This window comes from Eulemur rufifrons, chromosome 24 (assembly GCF_041146395.1).
Source record: "Eulemur rufifrons isolate Redbay chromosome 24, OSU_ERuf_1, whole genome shotgun sequence".
NCBI lineage: Eukaryota > Metazoa > Chordata > Mammalia > Primates > Lemuridae > Eulemur > Eulemur rufifrons.
Window position 1 is genome coordinate 10,608,390 of NC_091006.1, and position 21,669 is coordinate 10,630,058.

A 21,669-nucleotide genomic window follows, 5' to 3' on the forward strand; every position below is an offset into this window, starting at 1 on the left:
AACTAGTTTTGGAATCTGAAGGTCTTGGGTTTTCTGACTGGGAGCTTTCCTCTTAGAATCCAGAAATCCTAATTTGGGGATTTGGAAGTCTTAGTTCTGAGTTCCGGAGTATCATTTTGGAGGTCTGGGTCTGATTTGAGGGAATTGAAGCCTCAGTATAGATTTAGGGCCTAAAATCCCAATGTAGAGTATAAGGTATGAGATTTAGGGTCTGAAGTCACAGTCTGGGTCTTTGAGAATTAAGTTCTAGGGCCTGGAGTCCCCAGATTGAGTAAGGGGTCTTTGGTCTTAGGGTCTGGGGTCTCCCATGTGAGATCTCAGGTTTAGCGTTGGGTTCACAATTTCAGGGTCTGAAGTAACACTTCAGGGGTCCAGAGGTCTTTATTTTAGGATCTCAGGTCAATTTGGGGGACTGAGGTTTGCTTTGGAGGGGCCCGGATTTCTTACTTTAGGATTTGGGTTCTCAGTGTTAAGTTTTGTGGTCTGTGACCTTATTAGCAGGATTGGGGTCATACTTAGGGATCAGAAGTTGACTGTCTGGGGATCTAGGATATCTCAGTATTAGAGTTTAGGCTTTGTAGGTTTGGGAGAGCTCCTTTTTGGGTTCTAGGTCCTCACTTTAGGAATTTAAAGTCATAGTTTTAGTGTTTTAATATCACAGTCTAGAGGTCTCAATCTACAGTTTTCAGGCCTGTAAGTCTTTATTTCAAAGTCTCCCTATTGGGAAAGTCTCAGTTTTGAAGTCAAAGTTTGGGGATTTACTGGTTTTCGTTTTAGGTCTGGATCATGATGTAGGGGCTCAAAATTAAAATCTGGGATTCATAGACTTCAGTTTAGAGGTTTGGGATTTTAATTGGGGTGTCTGGGCCTGTATTTGGGGAGTTGGAGACTCCGTTTGGACTCTGTTTGGGTTAGATCTCTGGGTGCTCAAAGGAGCATCATGGGGAAAATGAAGGGTGTCTATCATGCTGCCCATCCTTCCTGGAATCCCAGAGGTCACTAATCATTTTTCCCCCTGTTTGCAGATGTGGGATTCCAGCAGAGACTTGTGTTCCCCTGAACAGCCCAGAGCCAGTTCACTGAGTCCCAATGACAGGTAAGGACTCCTCCTATCTCCCTTATAGCTCCAGCCATTCTGATTGAATAATAATAGAACAATATTACTAGACTCTTTGCTAAACCCTTTGTTTGTATATCTGTTAGTCCTTACAACAACCCCAGGAGGAAGTGGGTATGAATAGTCTGACCATTTTCCAGATGAGAGAACTCTGAGGTGATTGGTAAAGATCATTTCTAAGGTCCTCGCAGGCTTTGACATTCTGAGTTTGTTAAATGCCCTTTCTTTCTTTTATTCACTCATTCATTCGTCCATCAAGCACCTACCAAGTGTCAGGAATCTTTTTTTTTTTTTTGTTGTTGAGACAGAGTCTCACTTTGTTGCCCAGGCTAGAGTGAGTGCCGTGGCGTCAGCCTAGCTCACAGCAACCTCAGACTCCTCGGCTTAAGCGATCCTACTGCCTCAGCCTCCCGAGTAGCTGGGACTACAGGCATGCGCCACTATGCCCGGCTAATTTTTTCTATATAGATTTTTAGTTGTCCATATAATGTCTTTCTATTTTTAGTAGAGACGGGGTCTCGCTCTTACTCAGGCTGGTCTCGAACTCCTGACCTTGAGCGATCCACCCGCCTCGGCCTCCCAGAGTGCTAGGATTACAGGCGTGAGCCACCGCGCCCGGCCTAGGAATCTTAACAGAGGGGATTTTCAGACAGATTGAGGGTTGGATCTGATTTCTTCCTCCCTCCAAAGTCTGGATAAATAATGAAAAAAAAAAAAATAGCCAGAGTTCATCTTTTCTCCTACCATCTCCCCCAATGGCTTTGCATCCAGACATCTTTAACATTAACTTTAAAATTAAGCAACTATAGGTGTTCCTCGACTCATGATGGGTTTCCGTCCTGATAAACCCATCATCATAAGTTGAAAATATGGTAAATCAAAAATCCATGGCTGACTGAGAGCTGTGGCTTGCTGTTGCTGCCCAGGATCGTGAAAGAAGTACAGTTTCTATTGGATTTGTATTTTGACTTGCTTTCACACCACCGTAAAGTCGAAAAATTGTAAACTGGACCAATGTAAGTGGGACCATTCTAAGTTGGAGACTGTCTGTACTTTGTTCAGGTTGTCTAGTTAGGTACTGTGCTCAGAACGAGCACCAAGAAGGAAATGAAGAATGTCGGTGCTGCTGCCCATTCCTCCTAGAATCCCAGAGGTCACCAACAATTTGTCATTCCCCCCTTTCTAGATATGAGGGTCCTTGTATTAATAAAGACTCTTAGTTACAATTAATGGAAACCTAGCTAAAACTGGCTTAAGTATAAAAGGGGATTTATTGGAACATTTAAACAAAAAAACTCAGGGGTGTCAAATTGGTTCCAGGGTGGGGGTTAAATGATGTTGCCAAGAATCTGCCTCTCTTAGCTCTGCTGTTGTCTGTGTTGGCTTCCTTTTTAAGCAGGCTCTGCCTTCGGGAGGGTAACAAGGCTCCCAGCAGCTCCAGGTCCATATCCTGCAAGATTGACACCCCCAGCAGAAAGAGCGTCTAAGATTGATTGACTCTGATTGGCCAAACCCGGAGTTAACACTCCAGCCTTGAACCAATTACTGTGACTATTCTTGGCTGGACCTTGGTTCTGTGTTCCTAGTGGAGGGGAAAGATGGGGTCAGACTTTCTGAGCCATACGGACTGAGAGTGGAGAAGTAGTTGCCCAAACGAAAATCTAGGTACTATTACCAAAAAAAGGGGGAATTGGATGTTGGTCAAACAAAAACAACAGTAAACAACCACAGTCATTCAATACTATACTTCTACCCCACTTTCCAATATTTCTTACCCCTAAATAATCCTGACAAATGACTATCCACCCTTTGTCTTCAACTAACATTTCATGAAAACTTCCTATGTACCGAGTACTATGCTAAACACACTCCACACAAGATCAAATTTTTCCAGCCACCTCCGTTTTACAAATGAGGAAAAAAACAGGCACAGAGAGATGAAAGCACTTGTCCAAAGTCACACAGCAAGTGCCAGAGCCAGGATTTGTTATTTTAATTTTATTTTCTGAGACAGAGTCTCACTCTTTTGCCTGGAGTAGAGTGCCGTGGCATCATCATAGCTCACAGCAACCTCAAACCCCTAGGCTCAGCCTCCTAAGGAGCGGGGACTACAGGCATGCGCCATGACGTCTGGCTAATTTTTTCTACATATATTTTTAGTTGTCCAACTAATTTCTTTGTATTTTTAGTAGAGATGGGGGTCTCGCTTTTGCTCAGGCTGGTCTCAAACTCCTGACCTCAAGTGATCCTCCCGTCTCAGCCTCCCAAAGTGCTAGGATTACAGGCATGAGCCACTGCATCCAGCCAGTTTTTCCACATCTAATATGAGAAATTTAAACTGGCTCTTGGGAATGAGAAATTTAAATAGGGCTCCTTCCAACTCCTGTAAAATAAAGTAGCTAGAATGTGTTCAGGCTGCTTAGCTCAGGGAAGAGGAACCTCAGGAATTAGATTAATTTGCCACTTCGAAAGGCTGAGAGGCCATTGCAAGACAGAAGCAGCATTCATTAATGCAACAATTGTTTATTGAGCACCTACGAAGTGCCAGGCATTATTCTAGGAATTAGAGATATATCCGGGGCTAATTCTAGACAATTTTTTCTTCTTGATCCCCTTCCTCCACAAAAAAATAATTAAAAATTGTAGTTTATGATAGCAGGATATAAAGACAGGTATAATAAAGATTGGATTATACTCATTTTTTCCTTCTAATTTAAAAGAAATTAAACATTTTTATGAGCCTCTAAAAGTATCACGGGTCTGAGGCACTGCACCTTATGGACAAGTCAGCCTGAGATATAGCAGTAAATAAAGACAAAAATCCTTGCCCTTGTAAACAATGAAAGAAATAAGATTTCAGATACTGATAAATGATTTCAGATGCTGATAAAAGAATGTGCTTATTTAGATTAGATGATTTAGATTACATTTAAGCTAAATGCTGAATGGCAAAGAGGAGAAACTAGCTATGCAAAAATCAAGGTGAAAGAACATTCCAGGCAGAGGGAATAGTAAAGGCCCTAAGGCAGAAATAAACTTGACAGTTTAGAGAAACAGCAAGAGGACCCATGCTGCTGAAGCTTGACCTATTCCTTGCAGACCAGAAGGCAGAGCTGGGATTAGTGGGTGGAAATTACAGACTGTGAGGAAAGAAATTAGCTAAAACCAGAACCATCCAGCAAGGAAAGAGGCAGCTGTGGGAGGGAGGACCTCATTCCTGGAGGACCCTGAGAGCAGAGCCCAGGTTGCACCTCTGCAGGACTGCTGCCCAGAGGGTGCCAAGATTGGGGGATTTCTAGTCACTCTTTTGCTCCTTCCAGATTTTTTTTTTTTTTTCCTTCTGGCTTCTGTGTATGCCCAGAAGACTCTCCTGGTGCTTTGCAAAACCCAGAGTAAATACCCAGAGACTGCAGTTGATATGAAACCCTCTTAGATATGGTCAAATAACACCTTAAACTTTATAAATAGACCTGGATGCTTTTTTCCCTTGCTTCTTGTGTTGTTCCTCATTGAGGCTTCTAAGGGCCCCTCTAGAACAGAAGGAAAGTGCTGTGCAAAAGATAAATATCAGGGCTAGACAGGACTCTAGAGGTCAGCCTACTCAATTTTTCTCCAAGGATAGAATCTCATCACCCTTTCCCCTCATAGTTATGGTTTCTACCAGAAGGTAATTCGGAAACCAATTGGTTATTTTTTTCTTTCATTCCTTCACTGAGTTGCCTAATATGTATGGTCTCCTGTGTTCATAAAGGTTTTGAGGGGGCGAACTAATGTGTAAAGCCCTTTAATGGCTTCCCATTGGTCAGGATAAAGGCAAAATGCGTATTTACTATGGGTCTACAAGGCCTTGCCCCATCTGGGCCCCATATCCTTCTCCGGCCTTGTCTCACCCCACAGCGCTCCTTGCTTTCTGTGCTCCAGACACTCCAGTTTTATTTCCTTTGAATTCTCCATGTTCCCTCATGCCACAGGCCTTTGCATGTGTTGCCTCTATCTAGAATGTTCTCTTTTCCTCTTCATCTATACATTTCCATTCATCATTCTGAACAGGTTCTGGCCAGACTTACTTCCTCAGGAAAGACCTCATTGATTACGTCAAAGCCCCCCATAACTAGCTTCTATAACCTCAAGCAACTCCTTTGCCTTCATCAGGGCCAACTTCATGGACATGCAACCTGCGCAGTCACTCAGTGCCCTTTGCTTAGAAGGGTCCAATGCTTGGTTTAATGGTCTGTTCTTGCCATCTTGAAATTCTTAATTTTCAAAGAAGAAAATTAAGATTTCTTCATTTTCATTTATAATGACCCCTTGCCCCAGCAAATTATGTAGCTTGTTCTGCCCTTAGTTGCAATTTTATGTTTGTTTGTGTGATAGTTTGATGAATGACTTTACCGCAATTGTCAGCTCCAGAAGAAGGGGCTGTATTTATTTATTTATTTTAAGACAGGGTCTTACTCTATTGCCCAGGCTAGAGTGCAGTGGCATCATCATAGCTCACTGCATTCTCAAGCGTCTAGGCTCAAGCAATCCTCCTGCCTCAGCCTCCTGACTAGCTGGGATTACATGCATGGCTAATTTTTCTATTTTTCGTAGAGACAGGGTCTTGCTATTGTTGTTCAGGCTGGTCTTGAACTGGCCTCAAGCGATCCTCCCACCTCAGCCTTCCAAAGTGCTAGGATTACAGGTGTGAGCCACCATGCTCAGCCCTTGTTTTTTGTACTTTTATCGCTGTTGCCTATCACAGTTCCTGGCACATAGTAGATGGTCCATAAGTAATTGCTGGCCAGGCACAGTGGCTCAAGCCTATAATCCTAGAACTCTGGGAGGCCGAGGCAGGAGGATTGCTTGAGCTCAGGAGTTCAAGACCAGCCTGAGCAAGAGCAAGACCCCGTCTCTACTAAAAATAGAAAAATAAGCTGGACATCGTGGCATGTGCCTGTAGTCCCAGCTACTTGGGAGGCTGAGGCAGGAGGATCACTTGAGCCTAGGATTCTGAGGTTGCTGTGAGCTACAATGATGCCACTGCACTCTACCCAGGATGATAGAATGAGACTCTGTCTCAAAAAAAAAAAAAAAAAAAGTCATTGTTGAATGAATGAGAAAGATTCATTTAAGAATTTAGAGTTTGGTTAGGGCGATAAGTGTGTCTCCCATCTCCCCAAGGGCAGTGACTGAGTGATTTCTCTCCCTTTCTGAGGTGTCCAGCACAGGGCCTGGCAAAGAGGAGGTATCAGTTCATGGGCGTGAGTCGGAACTAAACATACATCTATAATCAAGGGAGTGCTTTTGGCTTGACCGTGCTGCAGGTGACACAAAGCGTAGACATTGAGAGTGGGGAAGGAAGGCAAGGGAGTTGGCAATTGAACTGGGCCCTGAAGGGAAGTGGATCAAGGATTGGTGGCAGCAGAGGTGTTCAGGCATTCTCGAAGGAATCGCATGCGCGGTGGCAGTGGTGTGTAATTTGGAAGAGGCACTCAGTGTCTTTGTGTCTCCATCTGTCAGGAGAGAGGGGTGGAGGGCTGTGTGCCTGGGTATATTATGAATTATGAATTCAGAGATTAGGCCCTGTCAGTTCTGCAGCTGCCCAGGAGTCAACTTCTTTCATGCCTTATTTATTCATTCGTTTAGCAAATACACAGTGAGTTCCTGTAACGTGCCAGACCCTGGTCTAGACGCTAGAAGTACAATGTTTCCCCCTACCCAGCTGACACCCCAGCACAGGGGTCAGAGACATGTGTAAGCACAGGGGCTGGGGGACCTTAGAGAGGTACAGCGCCCATCCTGTGGAATGAGGGTCAGTTGACGAGAGAGTCAAAGGAAGTAAGAAACGAGGCCAGAATGTTCAGCTGGGCCAGGCCATGAAGGGCCTTATGGGCCATATTGAGGGTTTAAACTTGATCCTTAACTATGGGATGGCATTGAGAGGTTTGAAACAAAGGAGTGACATGGTCACATTTGTGTTTCAGAAAAATCACCCTTACTCTACTAGAGAATATGGATGGGGGAGGCCAGATTGGGGGTGGTGGTGTTGCTGGGAGACTCAGAGGATGTTAAGACATTGACTAGGGCAGGGGCTGTGGGGAGGAAGAGAATGGGACAGAGAAGGAATGGGCAAGATTTGGTGACTGATTGGTCAAGGGGGTAAGGGAGAGTGACAACTCCAGCTGATGGCTGAGATTCTATCTTGGGTGCCCCAGGGTGGGGGGCAGGGAGTGGGCACTCCTGAGATAGGGAACCCTGAGGCAGGAGGTTTGGGGTCAAGTGCTAAATTCAATTTTGGATGTCCTAACCAAAACCAGCTCTTGTCCCCAAACAGGAAGCAAAGGAAAAACCACACCAGCCAACTGCAAGAGCTGGCATTGCTGCTACCTGTGGCCCTGAAGACTGGCAACAAGAAGCTCACCAAGGTATGGGGACAGAAGGGGGGCAGATTTAGGAGGCAGGTCTTTGAATAGTAGCAGGCAGGTAAACCTGTTCTGGGAAACTTAGATGGACCCTTTCAGTGTTATCATTGGTCCTGCTCTGAACAGGAATTTCTGGGAGTCTGTGGTCCTGTGACTAGAAGCCTGAGGGACTCTTTTTTGCAAAGGAAGCAGGGGGAACTGGGAGGGGGAGAATAGACAAGGCACAGGGTAAGGATCATCACTTTAGGAGTCAAACAGCCGTGGGTTTCAGCCTCTGTCTTCACAGCTGCAGAACCCTGGGCAGGTTCCTCGGGCTACCCAGCTTGTCCAAGCCTCAAGTTTCTCAACTGTAAAACATGGAAAAATAACTCCTGCTATGAGAAATATTGTGAGACCAAAATGACATAGCTGTGACAGGCCCAGCTTATAGTGTGTCCTGAATAAATATCGGTTCCCTTTCCGAGTACCTGCTAAGCTAACACCTTGCTCACAGTGGGAATAACTTAATATGGAACTCGGATCTTGAAGGCTCGGTGTGATGTTATCTTGCTCTATTTCCTCTCATTTATCCATTTACTCATTCATTCTTCAGCCACTTATGGAAAGGTTCTTGGATGCCAGAAGCTGTTCTGGTTGCAACAAGGGGAGGCAAAGAAATTTGAGACCCAGTCCTCATCCCCTGGGAACTCAGGGGCTGGTCAGGAAGATCAAGATTTGAACACAGGAAAAGCTAATCCCAGCTGGAATGTGCCACTTGCCTTTAGAGAGGTCGAGAGGAGTAGGTTCTGGGGACAGATTTGCCGGACCCTGATTCTGACCTTTTACCTGCCTACCACATTCCACCAACCACCAGATCATGTTAATTCTCCCTCCTAAATATCCCTCAATAGTAGGTGCTTGTATGAGTTTCCTATGGCTGCTGTAACAAATCACCACAAACTTGGTGGCTTAAACCAACACAAATTTATTTCCTTATGGCCCTGTGCGTCAGAAGTCCAAAATCAGTTTCACTGGACTAAAGTCAAGGTGTCGGCAGGGCTGGTTCCTCTTAGAGGCTCGAGGCGACAATTCATCCCCGTTTCATTTGCCAACTTCTCGAGGCCACCTACTTTCCTTGCCTCGTGATGGCCTCTTTGAAGCCAGCAGTGTAGCATCTTCAGATCTCTTCTCTCCTGTTTCTGTTGTCACATTGCCTTTGACACTCCTGCCTCCCTCTTATAAAGACCCTTGTGATTACATTGGTTCCACCTGGATGGTCCAGAATCGTCACCCCATCCTTGACTCAGTCACAGTTGCAAAGTCCCCTTTGTCACATAAGGCAACATATTCATAGGTCTGGGGACTAAGACATAGACATCTTTAGGGGGAGCATGATGCAGCCCACCATGGTGCTCAAAACTAGTTGAGAAATTTGAGATTTGGTGTGCATAGGTGCTGTAACAGGTTCTTGCGGAGCCAGAGATGACCAGGACACAGCCCCTGCCCTCGAAGAATGGCAGTCTAGTCAGGGGACAGGCAATGTTTCATAACTGACCAGAGGACCACATCTGTTGGAATTCTCCCTGGGTCTCAGCCTGCTTTCTTTACCATTTATCCTCTGTTGCCTTAAGGACCCCTCTTCTTCCCCCTCTTCATCTTTCTCTGCAATCAGTTGTGGGCCCCTCTCCACATACTACCTGCGTCCCAGTCTGTGCTCAGCCTCCCACCTGCCCCATCTCTGCCTAGAGAGCATCATGACAGTCAGTCCCAGGGCTGTGTGACGAGCTCAGTCTGGTGCTCCGGGAACTAATGGGAGCTATGCTGTTGCTGCTCTGTGTTTGAGACCTGGGATACAGCTTAGGTTCGTGGCGCTCTTCCCCACCACTCTGGCTGATTAATTGCCCCTGCCCCATATAACCCTGTGGCTTCTACCTCTGACCGTCAAAGCCCTCAGTGTATTACTGCGATTGTTTCCTTGTTTCTCACCCCCTTTACGAGTCTCATTCTCTACCGACTGAGCTAGCCCGGCTCTGAGCCCCTTCAGATGGAGCATTCTGTGAGAGCAAGGACCATAAAGGATAAATCTCTGTCCCCCTTGACCACAGGACCTAGCACAGAGCAGATAACAATAACAATGGCTCCCAACTTATGAAGCATTCTGTGTGTCCAACCCTGAGTGCTACGTGTCTTACATACGTTTTCTCATTTAATCTTCCCACAAGGCTTGTGAAAGATGTATGGGTATCCTCATTTTTTAATTTGAAGACACTGAAGTGCACAGGGGTCACATTGCCCAGAGGCACACAGCTGGGTAATGGCAGTGAGAAAAAGAGTCAGATGTGTCTTACGCCAAAAGCCTGGGCCTTCAACCACTCTGTCTCTCAGTGCTCAGTAGACGTTTGTTGAATGACTGATTGAAGTCTCTCTGTTGAGACAGGTGTAGGATCTGCCAATCTTACATTCAAAAGGTCTCTGGGATTTGAACTTCTGATGTAGCTCCCAAGCTAACCTTCCTGAAGTTGCAATGACTGAGCCTTCTGTCCTGCAGTCTGGGACGATGCCCAGTTGTCTTCTGCATAAAACCTTTATATTAGTTAATAAAAAGTGACATTCACATACTTCACAGTTCACACATGCCACGCCTGGTATTGGAGATACTAAGCTAAAAAAGACAGTATCCGTTCTTGAAAAACCATGGTCTAGCTATACTTTTTCTCATTTAATCCCTTGAGAATTAAATGGTGAAGAATTACGTTGGTGAGAATTAAATTGGTGAAGGTGGGCTCATTCAATCATTGACACAGCATTTATTCAACAACTAATGTATCAGACTCTGTGCTGGGTGATTTCACACACACTAATATATTTAGTTCTAATGATAATCCTCTGAGCCTGTTGGGCATCCTCGTTCCCATCACACAGATGAGAAAACTGAGGCTCGAAGAAGTAAAATGACCTGCTGCCAATACGCAGCCAGTAAGTGGCAGGTTGGATCCAGGTTCTTCAAAACCAGTGTCCTCTTGGCTGTGTTACACACGTTTCTTAGATTACAGAGTTAGACTATAGCTTCCTCCCATGGATCATGCTAAATCATTCCAGTGACTGTGTCATCTTTTACAGAAGTTTCACCTAAGTCCCTTCATAAGACCATTTTTACTGATTCAGGGTTTGGAAGATCATTGCTGTTTTACTGTTACTCTAGGGATTCAAAAAAGTACTTCCTGGTGATCTTTCCTCACCTATTCCCCAGGCTAACTCCTTCCACACCAGGTCCCAGTTCCTTTCTCAGAGAGGCCTTTGCAGACACTAATTTTGGAATCCCTTGTTAGTCTTTTATTCATAATGCTTATCGCACAGTCGATACTGTTGCATGATTTGTGAGTTTATTTATTTATTTACTTTTTATTTTTTTTTAATTATTTTTTAAAAAATTCCGACTGCCGGCGCCGGCAGGGTATGGGCCCGACACTCCAGCGCCATCCATTTTCAGGGCTAGCAGATTCGGCAGGTGAGTTGTTACACACTCCTTAGCGGATTCTGACTTCCATGGCCACCGTCCTGCTGATTTGTGAGTTTACTAATGCTAGATCATAAGCTCCATGAAGGCAAACAAGCATGTCTTCTTTGCCCCTGCACACCTGGCTCTTAGTGAGTAGTAGTCGTTTTTAGCTTCCTGTCTCCAGTACCAGCGCAGGTGGTATTCAGTGGCTGCGTGCATGATGCCTGCTGGGTAGGAGGCCTCGTGCTTGGTGCTGTGGGGCAGATTCATTCCTTTGACAGTCCCTGGTTGAGCGAACTCTCAATACTGTGTCCTTGGGATACAAAGGGCAATTAGCTACAGTCTCACCCTCAACTAGTTCAAGGTCAGTGGAAGGGACCAACACGTAAACAGATAATTATAAAACAGTGCAGCCAGTGCCTTGGGGGAGATAGGCCCAGAGTGTTTCAAGAGTGTTGAGGAGGGAACAGCTGAGCCAGCCTAGGCGAGAGGGATCAGGGAAGCGGCCATGCTTCTGGACCGGGAGACTTCTATGCCGAGGCTCTCAGGAGAAGCCAGGTGAGGGAGTTTGTGGGGAGAAGAGGAGGGCTTTGCAGATAGAGAATACAGCATGAGCAAAGGGCGAGGGGTGAGAAGCTGAGCAGTGTATGCTGAGAAACTAGACCAGGAGGCCAGCAGACCTGGGTTCACACTCCAGCTCTGTCACATCATCTCTGTGGCCTTAGCAAGTGCCTTTAGCACTCTGAGCCTCAGTTGCTTTAGCTATAACCCCTGTCACTCCGGGCCGTGGTGAGGACTAAACAGCAGAACTGGAAGGCCTCTGCCAACAGAGAGATTGTTGGGGATGGGGTGGGGAATGGGGTCCTGGAGGCTCTCTGTCTCTGGCCCCAGCAGTCTCGAGTCCTGGCTCTTGTGCTCAACCTTGTCTTTCTTCGGGGGGGCAGAAGGAGATTCTGCTGCACGTCCTGCACTACATTCAGTACCTCCAGAGAAGCATCGATGTGGCCAAGGCCCTGCTCAAATTCCATACCAGCGCCGGGGAAGATGGACTTGCGGGTGAGTAGTTCAGCCAACATTTCCTGGTGCCTGCTACGCCAAATCTTGTTCTGGCCATCATGGACACTGAGTGACTTGGACAAGTCCAGGCCCTCCTGAATCTCAAGGCCTCGCAGAGGGGACAAAGTCAGAGAGGTGTGCAAGATGCTGTGGGAACTTACAGGAGAGGGGCCTTGGAGCTGTGCGTTAAGAACAGTAGGAGCTGGGCGAGATGGCTCACACCTGTAATCCTAGCACTCTGGGAAGCTGAGGCGGGCGGATCATTTGAGCTCAGGAGTTCGAGACCAGCCTGAGCAAGAGCGAGACCTCATCTCAAAAAAAAAAAGAAAAAAGGCCGGGCGCGGTGGCTCACGCCTGTAATCCTAGCACTCTGGGAGGCCGAGGCGGGTGGATCGCTCGAGGTCAGGAGTTCGAGACCAGCCTGAGCAAGAGCGAGACCCCGTCTCTACTAAAAATAGAAAGAAATTATATGGACAATTAAAATATATATATAGAAAAAATTAGCCGGGCATGGTGGCACATGCCTGTAGTCCCAGCTACTCGGGAGGCTGAGGCAGTAGGATCGCTTAAGCCCAGGAGTTTGAGGTTGCTGTGAGCTAGGTTGACGCCACGGCACTCACTCTAGCCCGGGCAACAGAGTGAGACACTGTCTCAAAAAAAAAAAAAAAAAAAAGAGAACAGTAGGAGAAGGGGGGAACCCCGCCAGGCAGAAGAAACAATATAAGCCAGAATGTGCAGCCATGAGAAGACACATGTGAAGTGTTTGGGGTCAGGCAAGTAGTTGGGTGTGATTGGAGGGACTGTAGCATCGAAATGACGTGTGTGAGCTCCTGAGCTAGATCCTGACTCAGGTATGTCTTTGTGACCTTAACCTCTCTGTGCTTCAGTTCCATCATCTGTAAAACCCTATCATTTCCCTTCTGTGTTTGTCGTGAGGATTAAATGAGTGAATATGTATAAACATAACACAGTGCCTGGTACATACGAGTCACCCAACACTGGATGTGCCGAGTGCTGTCATTGTTCCTGGAATGTGAAATTCACAGGCAGAATGGTAGGAGAGGAGGCTGGAGTGGTTCAGCAGGGCCAAGGATGGCAGGGATGAGATCCTGAAGGGCTTCCAGTGCCTGGCTATGGAGGGAGATGAAGAAGATGAGAATAACTGAAGGATTTTATGCCAGGGAAAAGTCATGATCAGATTTGTCGTTTTTAGAACAAGGTCCCTAACATCTAGCATAGAGAATTGGTTATGAAATTATGAGAAACTGAAGTCAGGGAGATCAGAGATGATACTTTTCGGAGTGATCTGGATAGGAGATAATGAGGCCCAATCTAGCTCTGTAGCTGAGAACAAGGACAGAAGTGGGTAAATTTGGGAGATGTTAAGGAGGAAGAATGGGGAGGCCAGAGGGAGAGGCCCAGGGCAACCCCCGAGTGGGCAGGGTGCCCTCGCTGTGCTGAGGAAGGTAGGAGGAGGAGCCGGTGTGGGGTGGGGAAGAGGGTGAAGCATCTGGGAAGTGTAGAGTCTGCTCTCCCTCTCCACCGAGGCCCAGAACAGCCCTGGAGAAATCTTAGTTTTCGTCCTATACTTCTGCCTCCTGGCTCTGCAACCTTGGACAAGTCTGATCTCCTCCCATGGCCCCAGTTTCCACATTTGTAAAGTCAGCCTGGGGACCCTCCCTGCCCTAGGATTGGGAAGCATTGTCTGGAAGGCAGAAGATGAAATTGGGTGAGGACAGGGGTGGGGATCTGACCTGTCTCCTTCTCCATCCACCCAGGGCTGGGTAGGAACCCAGCCAGGCGGAGACACTCCACCCCTTCTAGCTCCCCGTGCTGTCGAAAGTCCCGTCTTCAGGGGGCCTGCCAGAAACCTCGGAAGAAGAAACTGACCAGAGTACCAGGTACAAGCCATGAGTGGAAGAAGCAGGGTTCCTTCTCCAGGGATGCTGTCGCTCGGGGGGGCCTACTTGGCACTCTCTGCCTGGGACCAACTCCTAGCTCCTCCCTGGACTAGCATGGAGGCCTCACACCCAGAAAGTCGGGTTTCATTGGACGGGGGTAGAACCTGGGCACCAGTATTTTTTTTAGAGTTCACAAGTTGATTTTAACATGTGGACAGGGGTTGGACTAAGTGGCCTCTAATTGAGGATCTGGACATACCCAGAAGGGCTGGTGAGTGACCAGGCCAGGCAAAGCTTCGAAACAGGTTGTCAGACCCACAGCACAGAAGGCCCCCACCTGAACCACACTCTGGTGACATTCCGGCAGCCGCCAGCCCCCTGTGATACCCAACTCTCTGCTCCTTCAGAACGCCAGACTCGGACCCAGAAGCCTCGCCGCTCTCTGGCCCTGGACAAGCCTGAGAAGCTGGTGACCCCAGACCAGAAAGGAGGAAACATGGGGGGGACCGCCCCCGCTCCAAGATCCCCCGACTCCTGCAGTCACCCCGAGGCTGCATCATCCTCGTCTCAAGGTGGTAGAAATGGAGGACAGTCCCACCTGACGTTCCTGGATATGGCCGAGAGCATTGTCCACTGTGACATCTTAAGTTGGTCTCTTTACTCACTGTTAATGTTAACTTAGTCTTTCATTTAGATGCTGCTTTTTCAGCAGCGCTGTGTCCCAGTCACAGTGTTAGTAGCAGGGGATACAACCGTGAACGAGATAGAGAACGTCTCTCGCTTTGCAGACGTTATGGTCTCCTGCCCAGTGTTCTTTTTTATTTCAGGCTATATCATGAGGGTAAGGGTGGGACAAGATCAGATCACCCTCACGCAGGGCTTCAGGTCGCAGAACTGGGGATAAGGGCAGGGCCTCCTCCTTAGGCTTCACTTGAAGCAGCCAGACTCTCTCTCGTGACTCCTGTCACTGCACCAGCTTGGAAGAGGTGTGATGACGCGTCCCGCAGAGAGCTGGGTGGGTGGGGGAGGTCTGCTGCAAGACTGGAGACCTCAAATCCACTTATTCCTCCATTTGTTCATTCAGCCCTTACTCCCTGGGCACCTCCTGTGTGCCAGGCCATGTGTGGCCTGCTGGTGACAGATCAGTGACCAAGTTCTCAGTCCAATGACAAAGTCACCCACATCACCATATACGGATAGTCCTGGGTTTGCACAGGAGGCTGGGGGCCCCAGAGGAGGCGTCTGACCCAGCCTGGGGATCAGGGAGAGTTTCTCAGATCTTCCTGCTAGCTGTGTGACCCTGGGCAAGTTACTTGAGATCTCAGTGCCTCAGTTTACTTACCTGTAAAACGGGTATAATAACAGTACTCTTTGGGAAAGGGTTACGGTATAGTATGCAAAATACTCAAAACAGTGCTGACCAGAGTAAGCTCCGATACTTGTGTGCTATCCTCGCTGTCATTGCCAGCATGCCACTTAAGGATGTCATCTTTGTGGCAGCTTCTGATAGGGATGTGGGATTCAAGAAACCTGGACATGATTTGGGGCTCCCCTGAGCCTCATGCAAAGGCTCTGCAACCTGAGGTTTCGGCTAGGACTGGGGAGCGAGAGGCAGCACGGCAGGACCCGGCACCTTCATCCCCTGAGTGCGGGAGTCCTGGGGTTTGGCCCAGCCCGTGCCAGGGATCATCCTGATTTGCCCCCTCAGGCTGCTGTTGCGGAAACAGTATCTACGACAATGGGCCTTATCCTCCTCTCGGGGAACAGGAAGGTGCTGAGAGCATCCATTTTCTCAGCAAGACACAGCCCTGTTCCGGGTAAGGGACCCCCAAGGGCTTTGAGTGGGTGGTGCTGAGGTGTTTGGTCTGGTGTGGTCGAGGGGTAGTGAGCGAGTGAAATGAGGTCGATTCACGTCCTCTGCTGGGGCCCCGTGAGCACCAGTGGGGGTCTAGCTTTGTGCGGACCGTGAGCTGGCAGGGAAGCCTGGCTTCCCATCTCCTGGACGTGGCTGCAGCCTCTTCACTCACCCCTCTGCCTTCCCTGTCACCCCTCTGGCCCATCCTCGCTTGACCATGTGGCTTTTCTAACACACAGACCTTGACCACGTCAGCCCTTTCTCAGTGCCTGTAGGGTAGAGCCCAGATAGCTTACCTGGCATTTGAGACCTTCTGTTGCCCCTAGTTCACTTGTCAGCCCTCTCTCCTGCCCTTCACTCATGAATCTCACACTTAACAACACCAAATATTCGCCATTCCCCACCACGCCATGCCCCGCCCCTGCTGGGCTTCTCACACCTGGTCTCTTGTCCTGGAGAGCCTGTGCCCTGTCCACCTGCAAAACTGCCCAGTCTTCAGGCCGAGCTCACTGCCCTCCCGCTGCCTCATCCTCCTTGAAGCCCCTGGGTCACAGCACCCGCATGTTGTCAGGGTCTGTTTACCAACTGGTCTCTCCTCCCACGACTTGAAGCTCCTTGAGGGCAGGAGCCTGAGCCGGTTGAGCTTTCATCCGCCAGCATCCCCCAGGGGCCAGCCCAGAGCTGAGCCATGTCTTTACAGATGGCCACACTGAGACACCCAAAGGGGTCACACAGCAGCTTCCAGCCCAGGGCTGTGTGTCTGCCTCTTAAATTCCATTCTTTGCAGGCAGAAGCTGTTGCTCTACAATTCCAGTGAGGAGGTGGATAAGAAGTCCCTTGATGCCGACCCTTGGCTTCCTGTCTGGACCCTACAGGACAGTCCCCATGGTGACTGAAACCCTGTCTCTCCTAGGCTGCTGTGGGGCCTTCTTGTACTTTCATTCTGAGGATTTCCATGGAAGGGGGAAACTGGGAAAGGGAATGGAGGTTCACTAAGCACAGGGATGGCAAACGCAGTGTGCCTGCTGTCTCTCTGCCATCAGTTGCCACGGCAGACATCACTAATTGATCATCACTCTTTCCTTTGAGCCCAGACACTGCCTCAGAATCTTTCTTAACACAGAGCTACAGGTAGCTACCATCAGTCTATCAGATCTGGCACATTATAATATTGATTTTTTTTTTTTTTTTTGCCATCCCTGACATAATGCCAAGCGTTGTACCTCTTAATTGCCTCTACCAAGGACTCAAAATGAGAAATTGACAGAGTCACCTTTCCCCAGTGTCTGGCACCATGTCCTCAAAGCTGGCTGCTGTGTTGGGGCAGAGGTCAATCTCTGGGCTGATGTGTTCTTTTCAGGGAGCCCGCTACCCTTGGGGCCTCCCAAGATTGATACCTGGAGTGTGACCGGCAACCCGATTGAGATCCTAGGACTCAACCCTTCCGTCTTCAGCTCCCCGGGCAAACTGCTGCCAGAACAGATCTTGGAGGACGGCGCTGAGTATCTGACTGAAGGTGAGCATCCAGGGCTGGGCCTGCCGCTTGGTCCGTTCAGGAGACACATGGTGATGCCACCGTGTGCTTCAGCCTGTGCCAGGCCACGCTGGGTACCAAGAGGGGAATCCCACCCAGACCCTGCCTCAAGGAGCCCACAGCCTAGCGAGGGAACAACCACAGGCCAGTGTGGTGAGTGGAAGGCTCTAGGAGCCCCTTGCTCTGCCTCAGGGTTGGAGGTGCCCAGCGGAGCAGGCCTGTGAGCTGGGTTCGGGCGGAGGGTTGCAGATCCCACAAGGGAAAGCCCGAGGAGATGCCAGCTCGTGGGGACAGCAGGGCTGAGGCACGGCACTGTGAGAGAAGCATTTCTGCTCTAGCAACCCCTCTGTTCTCCCTCCCCGGCAGATCTCTTCGAGGAAGTGTACTTATATCCTGAGTCTCCAGCTTCTGCCCGCTTGCCTGCGGCATCCCAGAAGAAGGTAGGCATCGTCCACCTGTCTGACCACAGACTCATCATCCATTTTCCACACACCTTGTTCACAGCCGGATTCACTCATCCCTCCCCTGTCCCTTGCAGTGCCCCCCCCCCACCAGCTCACCTGTCCATCCAGCCCTGCTTCTCACCCTTGCAAAAACTCACCCACCCACTGTGCGCTCACTACCCAGCCTTCGAGCACTCACTGTGCTGGGCGCTTGGAACGAATGAAACAAAAATAAAAGCTGAAAGCTGCCAGTGCTCCTAAAAGACCCCACATAATTTTACAGCTACTCTATGGAGCAGGGTCTCTTGTGGCCCCATTTTACAGATGAGGAACCAGAAATCAGAAGTGATCTCAAGAATCCTCAGCTGGAATAGAGACCAAAACCCAGGACTGCCCCCTCCCAGGCCTCTGGGCTAAGCTCTGTAGCCACTGTCTGCTCCAAGAGGTCACTGTCTCACAGAGACTCAGCCCCCCAGCTCTAGTCCCCGACTGATTCTTCCTCTAGGGTCGCCTCAACGAGCAGCAGAAACAAAAACACACACCAATAGCAGAGCTTTTAGTCAGTGCCAGGCACTATGTGAAGTGCTTCTCAACCCCGCAAGGCACATATTGTGACTCGGATTTTGTAGATGAAATCCACGCTCAGGGAAGTTAAGACTTTCCCAAGGCGTCACAGCTGCTGAGCGCGTAGCAAACTGGCGGGCTTAAGAAGGTATTGCCCCAGAGGAGGCAGGCGCCCCAAGCCCAGTGCAGCCCCTCTCTGACCCCTGCGGGAACTTTGGAACATTTGCTTGAATGTCTAAGGTGTGTTGAGATGAGGTTGTCTTTAATCCAAGCTGCTTCCAATGTTCATGTTACATCCCAGAAAAGCAGCGATGGTGGGGGCGGGGGTGAAAGGGCACCGCCCATCCCCCCTCCCATCTTTCTCCTTCATCATGGCCCAGGACGTACCACTTGAGGCTCTGGAAGACCCTCCTGACTCCCACAGCCTGTGCCAGTCCTTGGTCTCGGCGGACCACTGCTACCTCTCTCTGAGTGAGAACAGCAAGGCGCCGTCCAGCTCTAGCTCAGAGGACAGCGACACAGAGTCCATGTGGACGCAGCAAGAGGTGAGAGAGGTGGCCGTCTGCCAAAGCCAGTCAGGCGTCTCTTGCCCTCTCTCATCTCCCTGTCTCCCCCACCCAGGACATGTGCGCCAACCCCCAGGGCTTGCAGACCTCCAGTGACGAGGACGGAGACTATACGTGGACCCCCACCCGGCGGGCCTCAACCCTGCCCGCAGCCGGGAGAAAGGCCAGGAAGGGCCGAGCAGGCAGGGGCCCAGTGAAGCCCAAGGAGAGCAAGAAAGCCTCCTGCCCCACCCAGACGAAGAAAAAGTGTGTCAACGGCTTCATCATGTTCTGCAGGATGAACCGGAAGCAATACATCCGGTGGGTGGGGGGTCCTCTTTGCCCCTGGGTCAGGCCCTACCTGCACTGTCTGCTCACCCCCCTAGACCATGGGGCTCCCCACTGCCATCTGACACATCTGCCCCTTCCTCGAACCCATTAACCCTTCCTCAACCACAGTCCTCCCCCAGAATTTGACCTGCACCCCTCGCATTTGTCAAGGCCTATCAGTTGTAAGCAATGATTTCAGACTTAAGAAAGAAAGGAAATGAATTGGCTTATTATAACCTATAAAAGAGGGCGGGGATAGTTGCCTTCAGATGTGGTTGGTTTGAGGGCTCAAACAACGCTGTCCAGAATCTTTGTCCCTCTCTCAACTCCTCTGTCCTCTGGGCTGGCTTCATTCTCCAGCGTGCTGGGCTATGTTGGAGGCACCCAGGAGGTGCACACTTGTGTCCTTTCTACCGCCCTAGCAATTTTGGTGGGAGGAGTGCTCCTGTCTCTAAGGGTTCAAGCAAAAGTCCTGAGTCTAAGTAACTTCGATAGATCAGCTGCCCAACCCTGAACCAGTCGCTGCCAGGCCTGAAGCCAGGGGAGGGGGAGGCCCCCCAGCTACAGTGCAGAAGAGCTGGTTCCTTTACAGGAAGATCCAGGTGCCAGTGCCAGGAGCAGTGGCTGCAGGTCCCCTATACTCTCCCGGGACACGGGGTGCCCACTTGTGAACAACAATTTAATCTCTCTCCCTTTGACTTCTCAGCTCCAGAGGGTACACAATGGTGGCCTTGCAGGCCAAATAGATAGGAAAGATCTGAGTTTTCAGATGGAAAACTGAGGCTCTGAGAGGGCAAGGGCCCCTCGTTGTGGCCATAGCGATGGCCTCTGCCCAAGTCAAGGTGCCCCGCAGGCTTCTCCTTACCTCCCCGACTTCTCCTTCTTCCTGTCCCAGAGCCTGCCCTGGGACCGCATCCACGGCTGCCACCAAGGAGCTGGCCCAGCTGTGGCGTGTGATGACCCAGCAGGAGCGGAGACCGTATTGGTGAGAAGCCCCTGCCCAGGAGGCCTGGTGGTGGGTAGAGGGGCCTCCCGGATCCTAATCCTGCTCCGATCTGCAGAGCCTTAAGCTTCATGGTATTGGAAACAGGTTGGGAGTTTACTGGGCTGGGGAACTGGTGTGCACCAATTTTCAATTAGCGGAGAGATAGCTGGGCAGGGCAAGGAGCCTAAGCGGGGATTTGGGCCCTGCTGCCTCAGTTGCTTTTGCCCTCTCGGCCGCGTGGAGTTTCTCAGAGCATGGTTTTATTTTCCTGTCACTTGGCTTCCGTCTTTCCTGCTCTTCGACCCCCCTTCCTGAAACCTTGTCCTTTCCACCAACTTCGAAGAGCTACCAGCTGCCTGTTTCTGAATTGGCCCTTGAAACACTCACATCTGTGCACAATTTTTAAGAGCTCCTCAAAGGAGCGTGGGACTCCTGCAAAGAGCCCTTGGCGGAGTCCCGTCTGCCCAGCGGGACTAAGACTCTGGCCTCCCTCTCTGCCAGGCCCTGGTCACTTCTGGGGCCAGAGGAGTAAGGGTGGGACAGGGATGCCCAGGAAGTGAGTGAGGAACCCCTGGTCATCCTGCCACCGTCTCCCCGCAGCACCAAGGCTCGAAGATTCAGCCGCCAGCACAACCGCATCGTGAAGCAGGAGAACTCCAGCAGCGATGACGACGACTGGGAGACGCCCAAGCCCTTCTACCAGCTGCTGGCTGAGAAGGCTCGCTGCGCCTCAGACGCGGCCTCACTGCCACCCCCCAGCACGGGTGAGAGAGGGTAACCTCCTCGCTCTCTTCCCTTGCAGCTCTCGCTTGAAGCCAGGAGAGCTTGTCCCCTCCTGGGCATTGAGCCTGGCGATGGCGATGCAGGTCTGCGCGGCCAGTTCCCACAGGGCCTGCCGAGGGGCGTAGTTACTGCTCCTGCTGCTGCCCTGCTCAGGCAGAGCTGCCCCCTCATGGCACTTCTACCCTGTGCCCACCAGAGGCCCCTCAGGCGGGAGGGAGGAAGCCTTAAATGAAACGCAGGGAGGTGAAGTTTACAGGCAGGGGCTGCCCTCTGCCCTTCCTTTCCCCACCCCAGAACCAAATGGTTTCAACCCTCTTCATGCTCACCTCTCCCCGCCCCTCCCTCCCCTGTTCTATTTATAAATTATTTATTGTTTTAAACAAAATAAAGCAAATGCAACCCTTGTCACCAGCAAGGGTGACAAGGGGAGGCTCTCCTGCATCTCCTCGCGCCCTGCCCTAGGGTGCCCCTTCTGCCCAAATCCGGAGGCCTGCAGCGTGAAAGCTCACTGCCCACACCCTCCCAAGCCCCCCCCCCCAAATCTGAACGCAAACCCCTCTTCCCCTTCAGGAAGTAGCGATCAGAAAGCCACAATCTCAAGTGGGGCTTTCTGTCATTCAGGTTTGCTTTGGGCAGGTCATTTGGAAGGAAGCTCAAACCCCTAGTAGTTCTCT

General features: G+C 50.0%; 1 protein-coding gene across 1 annotated transcript; it reads left to right on the forward strand.

The window, feature by feature from the left end:
- The first annotated feature begins 1,025 nt into the window (after nucleotides 1–1,025).
- Nucleotides 1,026–21,572, forward strand: MEIOSIN (meiosis initiator). Its single transcript, XM_069456908.1, has 14 exons — nucleotides 1,026–1,096; nucleotides 7,380–7,524; nucleotides 11,944–12,055; nucleotides 13,834–13,956; nucleotides 14,364–14,603; nucleotides 15,665–15,773; nucleotides 16,599–16,699; nucleotides 17,172–17,327; nucleotides 17,712–17,785; nucleotides 18,733–18,897; nucleotides 18,974–19,218; nucleotides 20,123–20,212; nucleotides 20,813–20,986; nucleotides 21,566–21,572. Exons 1-14 carry the CDS (start codon nucleotides 1,026–1,028, stop codon nucleotides 21,570–21,572), a joined length of 1,812 nt encoding a protein of 603 aa, XP_069313009.1.
- The last annotated feature ends 97 nt before the right edge of the window (nucleotides 21,573–21,669 follow it).